General features: G+C 37.4%; 2 protein-coding genes across 2 annotated transcripts in view; one reads left to right on the top strand and one right to left on the bottom strand.

Moving 5' to 3' along the window:
* The window catches only part of LOC112519116 (farnesylcysteine lyase), a 17471-nt gene extending 3384 nt beyond the window's left edge, over positions 1 to 14087 (top strand). The window contains exons 2-5 of the mRNA XM_025127100.1: positions 2675 to 2848; positions 12159 to 12518; positions 12600 to 12775; positions 13624 to 14087. Of these exons, the coding sequence (XP_024982868.1) occupies positions 2675 to 2848; positions 12159 to 12518; positions 12600 to 12775; positions 13624 to 13894 (981 nt within the window). The 3' untranslated portion in view covers positions 13895 to 14087. The remainder of the gene's footprint in view (positions 1 to 2674; positions 2849 to 12158; positions 12519 to 12599; positions 12776 to 13623) is intronic.
* A 2381-nt stretch (positions 14088 to 16468) lies between these two features.
* Positions 16469 to 21117, bottom strand: LOC112519624 (TMV resistance protein N-like). The gene is made up of 7 exons (XM_025127835.1): positions 20571 to 21117; positions 19335 to 20457; positions 18902 to 19225; positions 17809 to 18819; positions 17112 to 17730; positions 16888 to 16943; positions 16469 to 16806 (listed from the first exon to the last, which is right to left on the bottom strand). Exons 1-7 carry the CDS (start codon positions 21080 to 21082, stop codon positions 16792 to 16794), a joined length of 3660 nt encoding a protein of 1219 aa, XP_024983603.1. The 5' UTR covers positions 21083 to 21117; the 3' UTR covers positions 16469 to 16791.
* Positions 21118 to 22796: the final 1679 nt, after the last annotated feature.

Genomic DNA, 22796 nt, shown 5'->3' with positions numbered 1-22796 from the left:
AAATATTTAAATTTTATTTTCCTTCTTTTTTTGCTCAACCAAAATAAGATGTTAAGATTAAAAGTTTATGAAACATGACATTATAAGAGACATTAGTAGAAAAAAAWTATTTATTAATCAWAAAACCATGAAACATATCATAAATTATAAGAACAATAAATTGATTGTCAAACAATAATAAAATATTTTATGTAGAAGCAAAAATAGATAACAATAGTCAACAAAAGCAATTAGAACAACATAACCAAATATCAATAGTCAATAGAAACAGAAATTGATAAAAATATATAGCAATAACAAGCACATGATCTTAACGTTGAATAGTTGAAGCACGAAAACAGTCAAGCATATAGAGATAGTAATAGCCAATATCATTAGACCTTTTTGGAGATAAAAAAAAATTAGAGAGTCAATAATAAACAATAACATATAATGAATGACAATTAATTTTTTTTTTTATTTTCTTCTCCAATGTAATTAATTGATATATTTTTGGGCACTTATTATCTACTAATTCTTTTTGCCCCTTATTGTATACTACAATTTTTTGGGTTTTTTTAAATTTATTTTTTTATTTTAGACTACTGTTGTATTTAAAAGAAAATTTTTGGGCCCTGGGCGTGCGCCCGTGTCGCCCTCCCCCAGGGACGGCCCTGACCCTCTCTATCGACCTGGTACATGTTAGAACCCTTGTTACAAAACTGGAAAAATTCACAAATATATGTATATGTAGAGAACATATCATATGTAAAATCAAACTAAAAACTAGAAACGTGTATGTGAATATATGTATAATATATCGAAAATCTTATCACAGGAAGAGAATCACTGACTTGAAATTTGAAAACGTAGGATGTATGATTAGATAGAGGCCTGCACAAGCAAGTCGACCATTGAATCTATTAAACTGGGCCGAATGCAGTGTCCTTGAACAGAATTTCGCCCCTAGCCGTGCATAGTATCGAGCGTCCATTTAGAGGATTCAACTATCTATTCAAGTTCCTTAGATGGGTTTGTGTTCTAATTTGATAAGGCCTATGGAGTTAGCCTTATAAGCTTCTCAAATGTTCCCTTCCCTTCCTATGTGGGAACAAATCCCTTAACAATATCCCAACAGTACAATCCCCATAAAGTATAAGTTGGAGATACTATGTTGCCATGGCTTTTCCTCTATTCATCATTTCTAATTCTATTCACCTCAATATTCACATTTTCAGAATGTTCGACTTGTGTATATGTTATCTTGTCATGAACTCTTTTCTTTACCATGTAAATTTGGAGGTCTTTATGTTGTCTTAGAGAAATTTGGACTTCTATAGAATATTTTGATGATATGGGACTCCTAAAACTTGGCGTCATCTTATCCACTTTGCTCTTATCTTTTGACCTTGTCAATCTCTCCATATTCATACCAAACAACAGGACATGTCCGTCCCAACCACTACATGTGGTAATATGCTTCATGTTCATCTTTCATTTCCTATCAACACTTCTAGAAGTTGGTTTTTTGTCAATCTCTCCATATTCATTTCATGTACTTTATTTTTATTGTGACTTAACAAAATAACTTTCAATTCCAAGTTGGTTTTTTGTGAACACCATTTCCATGAGCACCTTGCATGATAACTAACACAATATCATTGGAAAAAAGCGTACACCATGGTATATCGTATTTTATTCCCTTTGTGAGTTCATGCAAAAGTAAAGCAAGAGGATAAGGTCTTATGGCTAGCTTTCGTGTATGCCAATGCCTATTGTAGTAGGAAAACATTTTTTTTATTGTCGCGTGTTTTCATGCTGGTTGATGGTTCAAGTATCCTTAATTAATTAGCTTCCACTGTAGGGCATTGTTCTTGTCAATAGCTCATGACACTTCTTCTCTTAGCACCCTATAGTATGCCTAATTTAGACCAATGAACACCATATGCAAATCCTTTTTTATGTTCCCTACATCTCTCCATTGTCCTATCTTTTTGTGAACAGAAGAAGTTAAAACTCATGTTCTCAATTTTCTTAGATTTATCACCCATCCACTTAGTTTTCTGAATGGATGCAATATTCACTCTCCTACTTAGGGTATCAATTACCTCTCCTGGTTCCCTGTTAGCAACTCTACTTCAACTTTCTAGCTGTATCCAACTCTTTTGAACTAACTTCTTAGCCAACCTGCACCCTTTCCATTGAAGTGTGAAGGGTGTTTCTCATTTCTCATGACAACAAGCATCATGTGGCACAACACTAAGGAGGTACTATCAATCCCCTGCTCACATCTATAAATTGTCGGCATGGCATGTCTATGTTAATTCCACATGTGTTCTAGTTAAGCATATAACTTAGGGTGATGACTGGTCTTTGCTCACTATTTTAAGTATGCTGACATGCCTATTTTGCACTCATTTCACTGACTCCAGTGTAGCTATATTAAGATGGTTAAACCCCAACAGAATTTGTTTTGGCTTCATTTTCACAGGACTAGCTGTATAATGTATCACCTCACAAGGAACGAATCACGCCTCTTCCTTTATCATGCTGTAAATTCATGTAACCTAATTTTTAATTATTGATATATTTTATAGCGAGCAAAGAAAAGATGCATCAAGCCATACAGGCCTGCAGCTACTGTTAAATGTGTGTTATTGATTACAAATGAACTTCTGATATACGATCTTGGCAGGTTACAGTGGATAATTTCTTGAAGTACTACGAAAGTAGGGAGTCAAGGCCAATATTCAGCAATGTGGAGGATATGCTCAAGTGGGCAGGCTTGTACAATTTGACAACACAGACATTAGAGGACGAATTAGTTGGTCTCAAATATTCTCCTCTGCTCATACAAGAGCTTATAACTGTAAGTTACCTGCTTCCATAAATTTTTTAAAATTTAATTGTAAATAGGATCTGTTCTGTGGTTTTATCTGGGGTGAGAAACTTACAGTGCCATATGGCATTGTTTTTGTGATGATGTTAATCTGTTGAGGTGGTAATCTAATGGATTCTGACATGAAGCATTGTCTCTGCCGACTTTATTGCCGAATCTTGTGTCCAATTCCAAGCATACCAGCCTAAAGAAATATAGTTATGTGGATTATTTGTAACAATTTTGATGAAGTGATATTAAAAATACGGCTGCAAAGGAGCCGAGCTTAGCTTGAGCTCGACTCATTAGTGTTATGCTAAGCTTGATCTTGATTTGGTAGTTTGATGAGTCTTCTTGAGAAAGATTCTATTTGAGAGCTTGAATAACTCAAAATATCCAGAAAAATATGATCGATAAAGCAAGATCAATTTGATCTCTCGAGTCCATAAATATCTATTAGGAGTATGTTTAATAAGGCAATATCGATCTGAACTCGACACAGAAAGTGCAAAAACTTGACACAAGTACATACATATTTAACATACTTAGGACCCGGAAAACTCGATAAGAATGTGAATTGAGTTCGTATAAACTCAAACTTGACTCACTATATCTTTTGAGCTCATATTTGTACTCGAACCCAATAAAGTTCGAGTGAATCGAGCTTGAATCACTTGATTAAAACTCGACTCTTTTGCAGCCTTATTTAAAAGATGGTACTCCAGGTGTGTGGCCTTTGCAGCTTTGTTGGTGACCTACACAATTTCCACTTACATATTATTGGTTGTGAATTAATCCTTCCAAATACATCTTAGACATATAGGTTGTGAATATTGCAATTTTGTTGAAGTGGGATTTTAATCATCTCACTGGAATGCGAGAGCTAGCCAAGAAGTATGGAGAACGTACCGAGTCAATAATCCTCAAAGTCTTCAGCTCCACAACCTTTGTCCATGTTTATGATAACAAAAGAACAAAACTTGATCAAAGTCTCACAAATGTCCCTTCATTGGATACCCAATACTCAGAAGGGGTACAAATGTTTAAGAGTGCATATGGGTTAGGTTGGGCTACTTCAGACATTTGAATAAGCCAGCCCAACTACTTAAGTTTAGAAAATCGTAACCCATTCAACACTTTTTAATGCATAACCCAACCCAACCAGTTACATTTTGAGTTGGTTGGGCTGAACATAGGATATTATCACTAAGATGAAAATTCATGAATGTTACACATACTTTTTGTTGTAATACACCAATAGATCTTCATAGAGGGTTTGTCAGATGATTTTCTTATCGACAAATAAGTAGAGTCCATTTGAACATATATCTCCTAATGACGAACATGAGAGCCCCCTTATCTGTTTTCTCTCATCCTCTAAACACATTTTTATATTTGCCAGCATGGAACCCATAAAAAAGTTATCTGATTATGGAGAAAAAGAATAAGAGGAAGACTTATGGGTGTAACTCTGGATAATTTATTTTGTTGGTCGAAAAGAAATGAATTTAAATTTTGATCATCATTAAGGTACTCAAATTTAAATTAAGAGGGTAAATCAGTCATTTTAATTGACTCATATGTACCAAATATCTGTTGTTCTGCTCATTTCTATCCTAACACTAGACCAATTGTCTATACCCAACTTGATTATAAGGGTATTTAAAAAATGAGCATGTGTTTGAATCAAATGTGATCCGAGCAAGGTAATTTCGGATTGTTAGCCCAGACTAGTGGACCAGGGATACAAGAAGGTTGAGGGGTGGATTACATGTGGTCGGGTAGGGCTAGCTCAGGTTGAGTTATTAACCTAAATTTCGGGTCAGGTTGGTTAGGTCTTATTCGCCCCTACAAATGTACTCTGTAGCAATAAAGAAGGTCTAGACACACTGTTTATGACTGCTACATTCTTTGAACATTAATTTTTCTTTCCAAAATTTTGTATTCAGGGGAACAATCAAAGTATGATCTTTAGGTAACTATTCTGGATCATTAGGATTTATATACTCAACCTATGTCAACTGATTCTTCTTTTCCTATTCAACTAATCCCTTGGTAAACTAAGTAGTTACTAGAATATACCATAAAACACTTTGTCGCTTGTTCAACCAATCCCTCGGTCAGTCAACCAGTCCCTCGAACACAGCTCTCTCAGTCAGCTGAACTCAACATGATATAGAAAACAAAGAATTTCCATCATTGAAGGCTGAAACCTACACTGCAATTTGGCAGTTCTACAGATCGAAAACATAACAAATGGAGAAGGTAAAGCTGGATTTTGTGCATAGAGGTTGTGCGGGAAAAGGACAGGAATCTTTCCCTACAACATTGAAACCATGTGGAACACTGAATCTTTCTTCTATGTACTAATCAAAAAGTGCATGCAACATTACACACTACAAGGATATAAATCAACCTAACTTCCTCGGTTGGCATCGACTATTGATTATATTCTCCCTATGTTCACCCCTATTTACAGTTACTTATATTCTCCCTCTGCACGTGGTGCAATTTCAATGGGAGCATATTGATGAGGGGGTAGAGTGGAGAGCTACCATGGGTGCTGTCTGACAAGGTCGCGGAAGGGAAATTCTACAGGGTAGCTATCAGACCTACCATATTCTATTGGTTGGAGTCTTGGGCGACAAGAAAGACCCATGAGAAGAAGTTGGAAGCTGCATAATTGAGGATGCATATATGGCCTTGTAGTCGGACCATGTTAGATAAGATACTGAACGAGGTCTTCCATGCAAAGTTGGGAGTTGTGCTTATCATGGATAAATTGAGAGCTGGAAGACCAGGGTGGTTTGGACACATTCGCAGGAGATCGATGGCTGCGCCAGTGAGGATAGTAGAAAACGATGGAGAGAGGAGGGGCAGGCCAACGAGGACGTGGGGTGAGCAATTGAAGATGGACATGACAACCTTAGACATATCCGAGGACATGACCTCTAATAAGAGTTCTTGGAGATGCAAGATAAGGTCGTAGCTTAGAGCAGGGACTTGTAGCTGTGAGGATAGAAAGAAGCTAGTTTAGGATAGGGAGCTGACATATAGGGTAAAGTAGGGGTTGTGATAGGTACTAAATTAATAAGAATCGGAATAGGCTAGCTTTTTATTGATAGTGGCCCGATTCGAGAGGGGCAAGGTCTCCATTTACAACAAAAGATAAATATGAGTAACTTCGATGATAACAATGATAAGCAAACCTGTTATTTATACTATCCTATTCTTAGAATTAAATATGGTAACTGCTAAAATTAAGTGTGGTAATTGCTCCCTAATTCCTTGGTTAACCATCAATTGATTTGAGTGAATTCAGCCAGTTGACCATCAATTGTTTTGGCCTAGTGGATTCAGCCAATTCCCAAAAATAGAATTCAGCTGCCCCATATTGGCAGCTGTGACCCGGTTCCTTTTCCTCGAGTACACCTTCAGTGGGTTTTTATCATTACTTCCCTCCCGGTAAAACACCTTGTTCTCAAGGCGGAATGCAGGAAATTGCTCAGCTACTAGATCATAATTTTTCCACGTAAATTCTTTGATGGGACGATTACACCAAGAGACCAACAGTTCTAAGTTTTGGCGGCCAGCTTCATAAACCCAATGATGACTGATGACAGAACGTGGTTGCAAGTCAATTTCCCAGTCTTTGGTGATGGGTAATGGTGCAGTTGGAACTGAAGAAAAAGAATCATGGGCAGGTTTAAACATTGAGACATGGAAGACCTGGTGGATTTTAGCTTCGGATGGTAGTTCCAACTCATAGGCAACTGGACCAACTGTTTGTTTAATACGATATGGGCCAAAAACCTTGGGGATAGCTTCTCCTTCTCGTACCGACGATTGGCCAGACTCTTTTGACGATAAGGTTGAATCTTCAAGAAGACATAGTCACTAACCAGAAACGTGAGTTCCCGTCGCTTCAAATTTGCTTGGTTTTTCATCCGGTCTTGGGCCTTTTGGAGGTTTTGTCGAAGAAGCTTCAACATATCATCCCTATCAATTAAGTATTGTTCCAAATCTGCATTTTTGGTTTCCCCCACCACATAAGGTAACAAAGAAGGATGTTCCCTGCCATAAACAATAGAAAATGGGATTGTATCGGTGGACGTGTGGTACCCGGTATTATATGAATATTCGGCCCATGGTAAGAAAGTACTCCATTTGGTTGGTTGTTCTCTAGCAAAGCAGCGTAGGTAAGCTTCTAGGCAACGATTTAGAACTTCGGTTTGACCGTCCGTTTGAGGATGGTAACTTGTACTCAACTTTAACTTGGTCTGACTTAATCGGAACAATTCTTGCCAAAAGTTGCTAAGAAAGACAACGTCTCGATCAGAAATGATAGAGCGGGGAAAACCATGTAATCTGATTATCTCTTTGCAAAATACTGTAGCTACTCCTTTGGCCGTGAATGGATGAGACAAACAGAGGAAGTGAGCATATTTGCTTAGGCGATCCACCACGACTAAGATAATATCGAAACGGCTTGATGGAGGTAAACCAACGATAAAGTCCATGGAGATATCCTTCCAAATTTGGTTTGGGATGGGTAAGGGCTGAAGCAAACCGGCGGGAGACAGAGTTTGGTATTTCTGTTGTTGGCATATCACACATTGCTGTACAAAAATCTCACATCCTGTTTCATCTTTAGCCAATAATATCGAGAGGAAAGTCGTTTATAGGTTTTAAAAAAACCCCCCATGACCACCGCTTGGGGTATCATGTGCTTCTTGTAACAACATAAGTCTGAGGGAAGATACCTCTGGTATTACCAAACGCCCTTGATAAAACAAAAGCTGATTTGCAAGAGAGAAATTAGTGACGAACGAAGGGTTCTCATTCAATTTGCTGATCTGGTCGCTTGTAAATGGATCAAACCCAACTTTGATATCAGCCACCTCAACACAATAAGGGACAATGAGTGTCAATTATCCTGAATGGGGTCGACGAGATAAGGCATCTGCCCCCTTGTTCTATTTTTCGGCCTTGTGAATAATCGAAAAATCATAACGATGAGTTTAAGTAGCAACCTTTGCTGCTCTGTAGTGGTAATGCAGTGCTCCAATAAAAACTTCAGGGTATAATGATCGGTATGGATGAGAAAATGCTGACCAAGCAGGTAATGACTCCATTTTTGTACCGCTAGGACCAATGCCAGCAACTCCCTATTGTAAGACGATTTAAATCTGTTAGATGGGAAAACCCCTTGCTGAAATAGGCCACAGGATGGTCCTCTTGTGATAATATTGCTCCCACGCCATTCGACGAAGCATCACACTCTATAATAAAGGGTTTCGAGAAATCTGGTAATCTCAAAACTGGTGTAGAAAGCAAGGTTTGTTTCAAGTCATTAAAGGCTTTAAGGGCCGCTCCCGACCAACTAAACCCATCCTTCTTGGTCATTGCGGTGAGGGGTCGGGCTATGAGACCATAATTACGAATATAATACCCGGTTAACCTGAGGAAACCTCTCGCTTCCTTTACTGTTGATGGTACGGGCCACGACCTAACTGCTGATATCTTTTCTTCCTCTGCACTAACTCCTTTCGAGTTGACCACATGACCAAGGAACACAACCTGTTCTTGCCCAAAGCAACATTTCGATAATTTGGCAAAAATTTGATTGTCATGAAGTAATTTTAGGGCATGTTCCAAATGAAACTTGTGTTGTTCCATACTTAGGCTGTAAATTAAAATGTCATCAAAGAACACAAGTATGAAACGTCGTAAGTAAGGACGAAATAGATCGTTCATGATAGCCTGAAATGTGGAGGGAGCATTAATCAGACCAAAAGGTATGACTTTGAATTTGTAATGACCCGAGTGAGTGCGAAAGGCTGTTTTCTTGACATTCGGGGTTGCCACTGTTTGATAATAACCCGATCGCAAATCGAGTTTTGAGAACACCGTAGCACCATACAGTTTATCAAGTAACTCGTCAATATTGGGAATAGGGTATTTATCGGCTAAAGTTATCTTGTTAAGGGCTCGGTAATTGATGCACATTCGCCAAGAATTGTCCTTCCTCACTAGTAATACAGGGCTTGAGAAAGGGCCGGTACTCGGTTGAATAAAGCAGCGGTCATCAACTGTTCCACTTGTTTCTTTGTCTCATTTTTTTGGGAGTGGGGATAACGGTAAGGACGGATGTTAGGCAGGGTGGAGCTTGGAAAAAGTGGAATTGAATGGGTTTGTGATCTAACCGGGGTAAATGTTGAGGTTCCTCAAAAACAGTGGTGTATTAGGTGAGAAATAGGTTGTAGTGGGGCTGGTATGCAGGGGGTAACTTCAGGGTCAATGGCTAGATGTTTGAAACTGGATGATTTTTGGGGGCCGGATGCAATGCCTTGTAGTTGGTATCGCTTCCCATCTATTGAAAAAATCATGAACAATTTTAATCCGGTTAGCTTGAACAGTATTTAATGTGGCTAACCATTGAATACCCAAAACTAGATCAGCTCCACCAAGAGAAAAAGATGGAAATCTTGAGTGATCTTGAGGTCATTAATATGTACAGGAAGATTTTTGCAGATTTGGCCACATCGAATTACATCCCTGTTACCCATTTGAACAGCGAAAGGCTCTACCGGTTGAGGAGCCATCTTAAGTTCATTCACTAAGACATCCAAAATGAAATTGTGTGTAGAACCACCATCAACTAAAATTAAAACTTCAGTATAATGAAGCATACCATGGACCTTCATCGTGGTAGGATGCGACTTCCCCATAATAGCATGTAAACTAATTTCAGCAGTTTCTGGTCAGAATTGAGGCTGGTTAGATTTGTTGTAGGTGATTCTTCAACATCCTCATCAGCCTCAAAACCTTGAAAGTACCGGTTTTGCAACGATGACCCGGTCCGTATTTATTGCCACATCTGAAGCATTCCCCTTTTAGGAATCGGTTTTGTTTCTCTGCTTCGGAAATTCGGAAAGTATTTTTTGGTTGGGTTGATGTTTGGGCTGGGGTGAAAGTTGTTGGTTTGGGATCTGGCTGAGGGTTTCGAATTTGGGATCCAAGAAGCACTTTTTCTGGGTCAGTGGGGGTGAGTTTAGATTCAAACACCAGAGCTAGACTCATGGCACTATATATCGTTCAGGGCTTGTGAATTCGTACATCGAATATTAATTCATCTTTGAGGCCGTTTAGGAATACCCCTAAAAGACAATGATCGGGCCAATTTGAAACCCGAGAGGATCTCTTAACGAACTCCTGCCGATATTCTTGTATTGAACTAGTTTGTTTAATGCTACAAAGGAACTCATCTGGGTTCTGAAACTCTACAGGGCCAAAGTTTCTGGTAAACGCTTGGACTAATTCTTCCCAAAAAGTGATTGGATGATCGCCAGAGAGCCATGAATAGAGGTCCAAGGCATCCCCTTCTAAGTGCATTGAAGCTATCTCAACCTTCTCTTCATCCGGTATTTGATAATACCTGAAATATTTTTCGGCTTTCGGCAACCACCTGTGAGGGTCTCCGTTGCTAAAAATCGGGAAATCAATTTTGTTATAGGGTCTATGTGGCTGTGGACCCCTCCAAGAACTTTCCCCCTCGTCATTCTTTCCTCCTCTGGATCGTTCTCCTTTCTTCAGAGCTGCTATATCTTCCTTCATCGTTTCAATTGACTCCAATTTCGCGGCTATGGCAGCCAATTGAGCGGCAATGGGATCGGGTGGATTACTGCTGTCGCTATTCTGGGTTTGCACCATATCGATTTCCCAGCAATGGAACCAAATGATAGGTACTAAATTAATAAGAATAGGAATAGGCTAGCTTTTTATTGATAGTGGCCCGATTCGAGAGGGGCAAGGTCTCCGTTTACGACAAAAGATAAATATGAGTAACTTCGATGATAACAATGATAAGCAAGCCTGTTATTTATACTATTTTATTCTTAGAATTAAATATGGTAACTGCTAAAATTAAGTGTGGTAATTGCTCCCTAATTCCTTGGTTAACCATCAATTGATTTAAGTAAATTCAGCCAGTTGACCATCAATTGTTTTGGCCTAGTGGATTCAGCCAATTCCCACTGAAGGTTTTTGTTTGGATAGATTGGAAAGGTTTTTGTTTGGAGAGTTTTTTCATAAATAAAATTGAGCCTGTTTTTTAATTGAGAGGGGTAGGTTTGGAAAAAAAACTGGCTTTCTGCATAAAGCTTCCCCTTAGAAGCTTACTGAATAAGCTACTTTCTATATAATTAAGCCACTACCAAACAGTCATATATAGCTTACCAAATAAGCTGTGAGTCCCATTAAGCTCATTAAGCTGCTAACAAACAATCCCATAGTCCTAGATAGATGGAGAGATATGTGTCCTTACTTTGTATATGTTTCATTGTGGCTATTTCCTTTTCTTCTTTTTTTCTTTCTATTCTGCTGCTTATTATTTCTAGTTCCTTTCCCTTTCCTTTTCCTTTTTGCTCACACTTTTGCACAAGCCGCGGGTCTTTATGGAAAAAGTTGTTCTACTCTTTGAAGTAGAGGACATGTCTCATTACATCCCACCCCTTCCAAACCCTGCTTTTGAGTGAGATATAATGGGTTTGTTCGGTTTGGTTCGATTTGGTTTTTCAAGATTTTTTATAGAACATATGTGGATTGTTTTTGGGTCAAATGAATGGTAAATGCCTTCTTAATTAAGTTCTTACAAGACGTAGGACTAAATTCTACCCGAGATATCTCACTAGCTTAAATTGTACATGGTTGTTTCAAGAAGCTCTTGTCATGTTCTTGCTACAGGGTGCTAAAGTGTATATGATGGAAGTAGAAAAAATGGCCTCCAGTTGAGAGATGGTACTGTGATGTGCATCATGATCAAGATAACCAAGATTTAGTGGTTTGTTTGTTCTAATTCGCAGGACAATACATTAATTATTTAGTTCATTTTTATGGTCGGCTTTGTTGTACGACAATGCCAACATCACCTGCAGACCCTCATTATTGAAAATAAGACCCTCAACTGTTCCATTGACATATAAGTTTGCATTATTTGTCCATTGGAATGGGACTTTGATTATTATGATGCATTGAATGGAAGTGTTGGCAGAAGTTCCTGTGAGACACTTCAAATTTTGACTTGGAAGTCTTAAAACTTATTAACATTCAAGGAAAGGAGGGATTTGAGCACTTAACAAAAATAATTGGAAAGCTGATAAATTGTACATAAGGTGCAAATATACCCCAGTATGTTGGTATATTACATTACATACATGTTTGATGATAAATAAATAAACACACAAGAGGAGCTGAATATTTATAAAATCATCTCTTTTAATATCCCTTATAATTTCTTCAGGTTATAACAAGAATCAACTATGGTCAGAGTGTCCGTATCAGTGGACTTGCTGGTGCTGTTTCTCTGGCTGGATCAGGAGGAGACTTATGGGCAGTTGAAGGAGGAAACTGGCAGATGGCTGCTGGATTAGTCAACCGTTCAGATGTTACTTTGCATCTCCAAGAAGAAATAGTATCCGTCACAAATCTTGGTGGTTTTTATGAGCTTAACTCCACTCAAGGAAACAGTTACACATGTCAAGTGACGGTGGTTGCTACCCCTTTAGATGAGCTGAACATTCAGTTCACCCCTGTGATTTCTATCCCAGAAAGAAAATTACAGCATACACATGCAACTTTTGTTAGAGGCCTCTTGAATCATGTAGGCTTCTTATTGTCATCTAAATCATCATCATCATCTACTTACAAACTTGCATAGATACTAACGTTTTCATTTACATAGGCATACTTTGGGTTGGATGCAGTATCAGATATTCCAGAACTGGTAGGCACCATAGAGAGTCCTAAGCTTCCATTTACATGCATCTCTGTTCTCAAGGAACATAGCGCGGAAGATATGACTTACAAGATGTTCTCTCGTCAAAGTTTGACGGACACATTGTTGGATCAAATCTTTAGGTAATAATGCGTGGCCCACTTTTTGTTCTCTGCATTCTCTGCATTATTTATCTATTTATGTGTCTTTGCACTTCATATCATAGAAAATGCTATTGTCATGAGGGTTGGATTGAACATAAAGATGCAGTCTTATTGGTCTCCTTGTGATTTTCATTGGTATTAGTGCATCTTAATTTTAGAGAAAAGCATGACCATATGCTATATGCCTTATATTTTACTTGTTAATCTCTTTGTTCCAAAATAAATATCCACGACAAAAAAACACCTTGTAAGAAATATGTAATTATTACACTTGGAATTAACTGAATGACAGTGTTATCCTTAATGATAGAGGCAAACCTTCCATCTCATCAACTCTTAAATAAATCGCGCATAGCTAAGGGTAGAGTTGAAAATTTAGTACATTACAACTTTATTTGAAAGTGAAACTGATATTGGGACAAACTTAAGTAGAAATATGAACCACTTGTTTTGGGACAGAGGGAGTACTTGTCTTTGTGTATGGTTTCTAATTTTAAGAAGTTTGACCACAATGCTAAAATAGATATAGGCGCCAGACGCTTACCTGGTAAACACTCCCATTTACCTTACTGGGTAAGATTATAGTCCATCAAAACAGCATCATATGCAACAATATACCCGGTAAGCACTAACCGGGTAAGAGTCATTACTCTCACTTACTGAGTAAGACTCTTGGTCCTTGCCATCGCTCTTATCGGGTACTTGGTCCTTCATGTTCATCCGGTAAGGTAAGCAACCTGGTAAGCGGCCCCACAGAGAACGTATTCTTGCCATCTGATGATGGAATTGATATGCTAATAATACCGAGTTGCATATATGATTGGCAGCACAAGGAAGGAGACATTGAGAATCAACTGGGGTGCATACCCTCATTACCATGCTCCTGAGAAGTTTGCTCCATTTATGTTGGATGATATGCATTTGTATTATGTAAATGCTTTTGAGAATGCAGCCAGCACCATGGAAACTAGTGCTGTTGCCGCTGAGAACATAGCTCGACTCATTATCTCAAGATTATCCGGCCAGCAGCAGCCCATGAGTTTGTATGGCTTGAAGACCTCTACCTCTGATTCAAACCTTCAGCATCCAGAGTTATGAGCCCTCTATATATACACACATCATGTTTTGTTCATTGTAACGTTGATGTAATTTTGAGATCTTGTCTCTTTTACATAAATGGTTTATGAATCCTATGCTCTATGTTGTTGATGTAACGTTAGAGTTGTCACCCTATATTATATATATGTACATATATTATCCTCTTATGTGAAAGGAATCAACAGACTTCAGCACCTCTTAAAAAAACAAACGCCACTTAATGCTTCAACCTCTATCCACATGGAAATCAATGGTAACGTGTTCTCTTGTATGTTTCCTCATTGATATTGTTAGAGATAAGCTATGAGGCTGGTTCAACGTTCTTGTTCTTGTTGAGGAAATCTTTTGTGTCTGGTAGATTGAAACGTTATATTTGAATGAGTTATGCATCATGCGAAAACCCGTATTCTGGTCTTCGTAGTTTATGATTTCAATGTTCGGCAATAAAGTTCCACATTGCCTGTAATACCTCCTTCCCAAGACGGAAAAGGAGGTTACTATCAAACTTGAAACAATCTTCTAACGAAAGCACACAGAGCATTATCCAACCCTTTAAAAAAAAAACCATCAAATATAGCAATTACCTTGAACGGTACATTTTTTTTCTTCCAATTCCTTGAATACCTATCGCGAAAAATAAAAATGCGGCTGATCCAAACGCTCGATACACAGATAAAATAGCTAACAAACAAATACTCAAACCAAAAACCGACGAATACAAAAATCTGAATTTAGACATAAGAATCAAACTTCTGAGTGTTCATGAAAGATGGATTAAGAATAGGGTCGACCCATACGCCTCTTGAATAAAATCACTATGACACCATGGCTAGCTCTCATTAGAGCACAAAAATAATTGAAAAGAGACGTCGTGGATTGATCACATCGCCACAGATGATGTCACATCATCAGTGCCACAATGACATGCCTATGGTACCCCCATAGGTGGTTAATAGCTCGGTATACGTTAATGCATAAACTATAAAAGTATATCACAACGCATGTAATCACATTGAGATGAATAACAAATTATACTAATTTCAAAATGAGTCAAAAAGGTATTTGACCATACAAGAATATTAATTGCTTCCCATAAACCTTACATTTTCGAACACGATTTATTGAACGAGATACGGATTGAAAGGGAATTTAAAACGATACGAGTTCTAATAAACCATTAACATAACCAGGGGAAACAAAATATTTTAAACCAAAACATACGGGGAATCCAAACGTAGACTAGGAATTTCACACTCATAACTTTTCGAAATCGAGTCTTACTAGTTTCAGCACTTTATTATCATATTTATTATCGAAAAACCCAAATTTAGACACCTTAGCCCAAAAATCATAGTTTGCTCGTGTGACAATAGATTGTAGTAGACATATCCAGGTTTTCAAAAACGTATCATATGCAGCAATCTAGTAAACGAGCGATTTGTTATGAATTTTACAAATAACATGAAATTTTCAGAATGAAATTCAACAGATTTAAAATAGTGTTTGACGTTTCCACCAAACCAAACTCATCCACGAATAGACATGATCAAACGATCAACTAACCAAAAGGAAACGCAAAATAATTTTTTGGTGGAAGTAAGAACATGATTATTCACCAAATCAAATAGAACGAGTTGAAAGAAAATCAAAAAAAAACCATACACATATTTAACGAAACAAACAAACACTCAGAAATAGGAATTCGTACACTTATGTAGCGAATCAAATAAACGTAAACGTAAACGTAAATTAGTCCCTCAAGCTTTATAAGGTTTCCAAACTTGAACCAACACATTTTCTTATTAATTTCATAAAAATTACATTGCCTTTAAGCTTTAACAAACTTGTCATCACTGCTAGAATCTGTTCAATCATCAATAAAATTGCTAACATGGAAAAGCCATATATATATAGAGAGAGAGATATATATATATATAAATGAGAACATGGTCAATAAGATAAAACGACTAAAAATCATATGTGATTCAGGTTTGGTCAAACCAAGGACGCACGGCATGCTTGGATCAACGACCTAAGAGCATTGGCCGAATCTGGATCATGTGGAATATAGGTGTTCTCTCGCTCTCTTAGTTTGACCATGTTCTCGTTTGAACCTCTCTCTCTAGTGAGAGAAGTTCCGTTAGGAATCTCATTTTCATCGAGAACCCGTCAAAGTTCCATTAGGAATTTTAGTCTAAATAATCATGAAGATCTTACGAGCACTTCTTTAATATATAATATTTATATATAACAAATAAATTCACACATCCTTCTCACATCTGGTGAGGTTTGAACCTCACGGATATTGTATTGTCTGGAATATTGGCCTAGATACTAGTAGGCCAAAGTCCCTTTGGTTATCTTAGTTCCCTGGGTTCTCAATAAAAATGAGGTTTGATTAACAACCGTCTCTTTACAATGTCAAATGCATGAGTTGATGACTTAGAATTTTACATCAATAAACTACTTATCCAAGATACGTAAAGCCACAAACAAACTTCACATCGTACAAGTTGTATGTACATTAAACCATGGAGCAAGGAGCCAAGGAACTGTTGTGATATCAAGATTTCCCAGAAAAAGTTGTCTTGGTAATTTTGGACTCTTGACAAATTAAATGGCTCAACCTCCTCTTTAATAAGAATATAACAAGATATGAAAGCTATCAGAGGGAGCATAACTTTATATTGTGATATGCCATTTAAGCATCTTGCATACATATATGGAGGTTTCAAGTGCAAGAATGGCGACAACTGCTCAAGCATTAACGATTTACCACTAGGAGTACGTTGTATGGATGAGAGCTTTGTATGAATGCACATAAACAGTTTTGACAAATATCCATACCACATCACATCATTCCGAAGCAGGATTCAGTTTCCAAGCATCCAATGTTTCTATTCCGTTATGTCCTGAGACCAAAATAGATTAGATGAAAACATGCGTATAATTTATTTATTTGATGAGAGAAGGACTTGAATGTCGAAAAGTACCTTAACAAAGACGTTGGACTTCCTTGGGGAGAAAGCTCTAAAGGTAGGATGCTTTTCTGATGAAAAAATAGATAAAAGATAATGCATTAGTTATTATTAGTAGCTGCTGCCAGAAGAAATTGTTGTTTTAGAAGAAATCCAAGCGTTGCATTGCATGCTGCGTTGCGTTGCATTGTGTTGTGTTGATCTCCTACATTATAAATTTTTAAGAAATATGGCAGTACCTTCGTAATAGCAGTGATCTTCAAAGAAGGGGCAATAAAGGCTTGTCCACCCAAAAAACCGTGTGACGTCTAGGAGATATTCTCCTCTTGTTGTTAGAAAGGCAGAGAGATCTCCACCAATGATATGATTCCATGACTTGTAATAATCCAACACATCTTCTTCCATCTTATGCTCCCCATCATCATCATCATCATCATCATCATACACAAAACTCACCCCACACTCCCTTATAATACTACCAGTACCATAACCCCTTACGGTAATAGTAACTTGGTCACCATCTTTTATGTCATTCTTCCCCAACATCCAATGGCTTAACAATATTACACACTCAGGAATAGGGGTAATGGAGTAATTATAACGATTGTATATCCAAGTGTGGTTCTCTGTTATATTACTAATTCTTATACTTGACAATAACAAGTGATAGGAATCCCCTACAAAATAACCGGCGTTTGGATTTGTAAATGCGAAGCAGATATTGAGTCCTCTAAGGTTGTTAGGAGATGATGGGATGGTAAATGATATTGATGACCCCTCCCACCTTCTATCACTTATCCAATTTGGAATCTCTTTCCCCTTGAACCATGTGCTAAATATCCCAAATTCATAAACCATCTGCCAAATACAAAAGCTTAATCAACATGAATTATTTGTGCACATTTACAACTAGATAGATAGTTAATTAGAAGAAACCTGTACTTGAGATTTATGTGTTCCTGTCATCAAATCTTTAGTCTCCACAAGCTGAATATTTATGAACTCTAAATTACTCCACCCCAATCTACGTGATACCTCTTCTGCAACATGTGACATAGCTTCGATCTTGAAGAGACCTTCAACCACCAACCCGGAATATGGTGGCCAGGGTGAATCCATACTAAATGTCAGTGGGGACATTTCTTGGTCAAATACAATTTTCTGTAGCGAATGCCAATGATCAAATTTCAAGTGTTTTAGTGTAAGCGGAGGATGCTCAAACGTCTTAAGCCGGAGACATTTTACCATACTAAGTTTCTCAAGCCTGGAAAGGCTTCTAATACCAATGGGCAGGGAAACGATTGGATTACAATCTAAATGTAACTCCTTCAACATGGATAGGCTACTCAAGTCCATGGGGAAGGATTCATCGGATAAATTATTACCTTTAAGCGACAAGTATACTAATGAGCTTGGTAAAGAAATCACAAGGGACCTGTAATCTCTTGGTCTAGTCTCCACAATGGCTGAGGAAGAGGTTTGTGAGTTTACGCCAAGGTTGTTAGAGTTGGGCATTTCCAGTAAATCCGTATCACTCATTTCAGTTGGTGAAGAACCCACAATGGCAGAGGAAGAGGTTTGTGAGTTTATGCCAAGGTTGTCAGAGTTGAGCATTTCAGGTAAATCCGTATTCCTCACTTCATTTGGAAATTCTTCACCAAGACTACAACCATCCAGTGTTAGTGTTTTAAACTTCTTTAAGTTGACCCCACACCTTGGAAGCTTTTTAAGTGTAGTGCAATAACTCAAATCAATAAGAGCAAGTTCATCGCATTGCTCAATTGATTCGCAAATCTCAATCAAACCAATGCAATTTGCAAGTATTAACATCTCAAGTGCAGGGAGTTCATAAAACCCACCGACACTACGAAGTTGTTTGCAGGAACTTAAATTAAGAATCTTCAATGATCCAAGCAACCGGTTGTCTTTTGAGGACGATCCAATTAACTGTTGAAATGGAGGTAAAATAATTAGTGAATGTAACAGGGATGATAAATAAAAATTGAAGTAGATGTTTCAATATTCTTACCATTTGCGTCTTCCCAAGTCGCAGCAGGTTATCATTAGACATGTCAAAAGATTCAAAAGTGCTATAAGACATGTCAAGAGCAACCAGATTCTTCATTGGTAAGTCTGAAGGTACCGACTTTAAAGGAAACCCATGCATACACAGCCATCTTAATTCTTCTGGAAAATTCTTCCTAGAGCCGCTGAGTTGCACATAATTGAGTTGTAGTAGCATCAGATCATGCATCTTACTCAATGCATCTATATCCAATTCAAAAGATCCCTGCAACTTGTCTTTCTCCAGCATCTTCATGTCAAGTGCAAGGCCTAGAAGAGTTCCCTTACCCTTAAGAAGAAAGGAAATGCAAAAAAGTGTTATACAAGTGTATAGATAGATAATACAAAACACTTGGAGCATGCATGCTACTAACAAGAAAGCATACATGGGCTCTTACCTTTTTTTGTTTCAACACTTTGAATGACTCCTCATGACACCATAATCGACTACGCTTCCATGGCTTATCAAGTGCTTCTTGACGTATAGTATCTCTAGCCATCTCTTGAATCAACTGGTGCATCGTAAACTCATTACTTGGTCCGATCATGAGAAGACATCTTTCAATGAGATTTGAGATCCCATGTAGTGTGTGGAAACCACAGCCCTTTAATATTGTTTCAGTGTAATTTCTATCTTTTCCAACGAAAAAACAAGCAATATCCAAAAACAAGTTCTTGTCATTTTCGTATTCCAAAGAGTCAAAGCTCATTCTCAAGATATTTTTCATATGGGAATCCTTTTCTTCCTTGAGCCTTTTTATGTGCTCTTTCCAATAAGCTACATCTTGATTACGTAGAAGCTTGCCTAAAACTTCAAGAGTCAATGGATGTCCAGCACAATACTTCACAAGCTCTCTTGCTACGTCTTCATAGCCTTCCTTGGGATTGTTGCACATGAATGCATGTATACATAAAAGCTTTAGCGAGTCACTCATATTTAAGCCTTGAAGTAAGAGCTTTGTATGCGTAGGTGAAACTTTCATATTGAATAGTGCACAACTCTCTATTAGAGACACCTCTTTGGTTGTTATTATGACTTTGCTTCCTGGATAAAAATCTTTGCTTCCAAGTAACGAATCCAACTGCTTGAAACTATCAATGTCATCAAGAACTAGAAAAAACTTTTCAGAGGCTAATGTATTTGCAATGTTGGAGGTGCATACAGAAACATCATGACGTTGATTCAGACTTTTTGAGAGGTCCTCACAAAGCTGTTTTTGTAAATCAACTATTCCATTGTATTTTTCATGTCTCCTACTGATATCTTGAAGGAAGCTGCTATTGTCAAATACATGACGGTGTAACCCATAAACATAAGTGGCTAAAGAAGTCTTCCCAATCCCACTGATACCATAAATAGTGAGAATGTCGACAGTACCTGAGGATCCGGCTTTCAACCATGTAGTAATGAATTTTATAGAAGAGTCCACGCCGATAAGCAGTGGCAGATCACTTGCTATGTCTAAACCTAATCGATGGGAGATGTCCTTGACAAGTTCTTCAATAAGCACCGTCTCTCTCCTAAAAATTGCAAAAATTGGAGTATCATAACGAAATTGAAATTTCATGTGTCAAACTGTCAATCAAAAGAAATTGAGGAGATGTGTTAAAATGGATGATAAGAAAGTAGTTACCGGCCCTTTGCATCCTTCCCTCTTAAATCAGCAATTTCTGAAAGTGCTTTCTTCCATAGCTCTATTTTTCCATTCCATTGACTTCTTTGGTCTGCAGTTATCTCCGTCTCCACCCACTGTTTATGCTTTGCGATTGCATCTTCAAAACTGCTGGGATCGACATGATAGAAAATGGGGATAACAATGTAACCGTAGTTCCTATGTTGTTCGAGAATCAACACAAGTTCGTCAAGACACCAAGTCGAAGAAGCATAATTTTCAGACAAGACGATAATAGAAGCCCTGGATGCTTTGATTACAGCCTCCAACTTCGGTTCCAAACATCGTCCACTTTCAATCTCTTCATCATCCAAAAAGGCAGTGATATTAGCATCTTGGAGCGCCTTATGGAGGTGAGCGGTGAAACTGTTACGAGTGTCGCATCCTCTACAACTTAAAAATACGTCAACTCTACCGTCATGAGCTGGCGAAGAAGATGAAGACCCTTCTGAAAGTTGAGAGAGAACAACCATTACAAATAAGGGATTTGAGAGATTGATGAATCTGAAGTTTGTGGAAATGAGGATCGAGGAGATAGGATCGAATCTTGAACCAGATACTTTGTTGAAGTCAACTAAGGCGACGTCGTTTTTCTCTTCTCTTCTAATAATTGCGCCGACTCCATTATTGGTGACTCGCGCCAAATGCTAACCATCGCCGATCATCCTCCAAAAAGAAACACAGAATTATAGTTAAATTTATGGCTGTAAACGAACCGAACGTTCAGCGAATCGTTCGTGAACCGTTCGGTGGGAAGTTCATTTATGTTCGTTTATTTAATAAATGAACGAACATGAACAAATTTTTTTGTTCGTTTAGTTAAACGAACGAACATGAACAAGAGTCTCGTTCGTTCATTTATGTTCGTGAACGTTCGTTTATTTATCGTTCGTTTACGTTCGTTTATATTTGTTCGTTTATGTTCGTTTATATATTAAATTTAATATATAATCTTTTATTTATTTATTTTGAATTCAAATAATATTTATTTATGTTTGTTTAACATGTTCGTTTATGTTCGTTTAGTCTGTTCGTTTATGTTCGTTCGTTTACGTTCGTTTAGCATGTTAACGAACGAACATAAACGAACACGAACACACCTTATTTCTAAACGAACGAACACGAACACAAAGATTTTCGTTCGTTTACCGTTCGTGTTCGTTCGTTTGTTCGGTTAAGTTAAACGAACGAACATGAACAAGCCTCCGTTCGTGTTCGTTCGGTTCATTTACAGCCCTAGTTAAATTGTCTTAAAATAATTGTATTTAATTTCAATATATTCTCTATTTTTAAATTATATTATTAAAATAATATATATATATATATATATATATATAATAAAATAAATTTTTTTCCTAAACGTTAAATTTTAATGTTTTTTTATTGATGAAATATAATAAAAAATAATTTTCATCCATTGTAATTATTTTTGGAGAGTTATTCATATTTAGAGGAATTTACTAGTCATGTTTATTGGTTGATATTTATTGGATGTAAGTGGAACCGAATAGATCTAATCATCCATTGGATATTGGATTTTGTCAACTAATCTGATCCGATTAACACTGGATAACTGATCCAATGCAATTCAACGGATAATTGGATCGGTTCAGTTCGGTTCCATTCATTTGATACTTTTATTAGATATACATCGGATATCCAATGAATGATCCTTGGAATTGGATCCATTCAGTGTGTTAATTCAATCCAATTCTCCAACAATGATGCAGATTGATTAATCACTTTTAATAAGTGTTAAAACCAACACAAGGGAAGTTAAAAGTTCAAAGTCTCACATAAAAAACAATTTCCGATTTAAGCAATTTGAAAATAAATTAATTGGATGATAGTTTGATGGACGTCTGAAGATTAATTGGATGTTGATTGGTTTTCTAGAATGTCATCCGAGAATCGACCGATCCAAATTGGATGTTGAATTCCCAATCCGATCCAATTACAATTGGATATCCAATTATGGTCGGTCGGTTCTAATTGGTTCAATCGGTTCCAATTGGATCAGTTGATTTTATACACACCCCTAGAATTTACCCACACTCTCTCTCTCTCTCTCTCTCTCTCTCTCTCTCTCTATATATATATATATATATATATATATATATATCCGTTTTGGTTTGTTGGAGCATGAAATTGTCCAAAATCCCCTACTTTCACCATTTTAGAGGATAT

Source organism: Cynara cardunculus (assembly GCF_001531365.2).
Source record: "Cynara cardunculus var. scolymus isolate 2C chromosome LG 10, CcrdV1, whole genome shotgun sequence".
Classification (NCBI taxonomy): Eukaryota; Viridiplantae; Streptophyta; class Magnoliopsida; order Asterales; family Asteraceae; genus Cynara; species Cynara cardunculus.
This window is presented reverse-complemented; position numbering and strand designations above follow the sequence as displayed.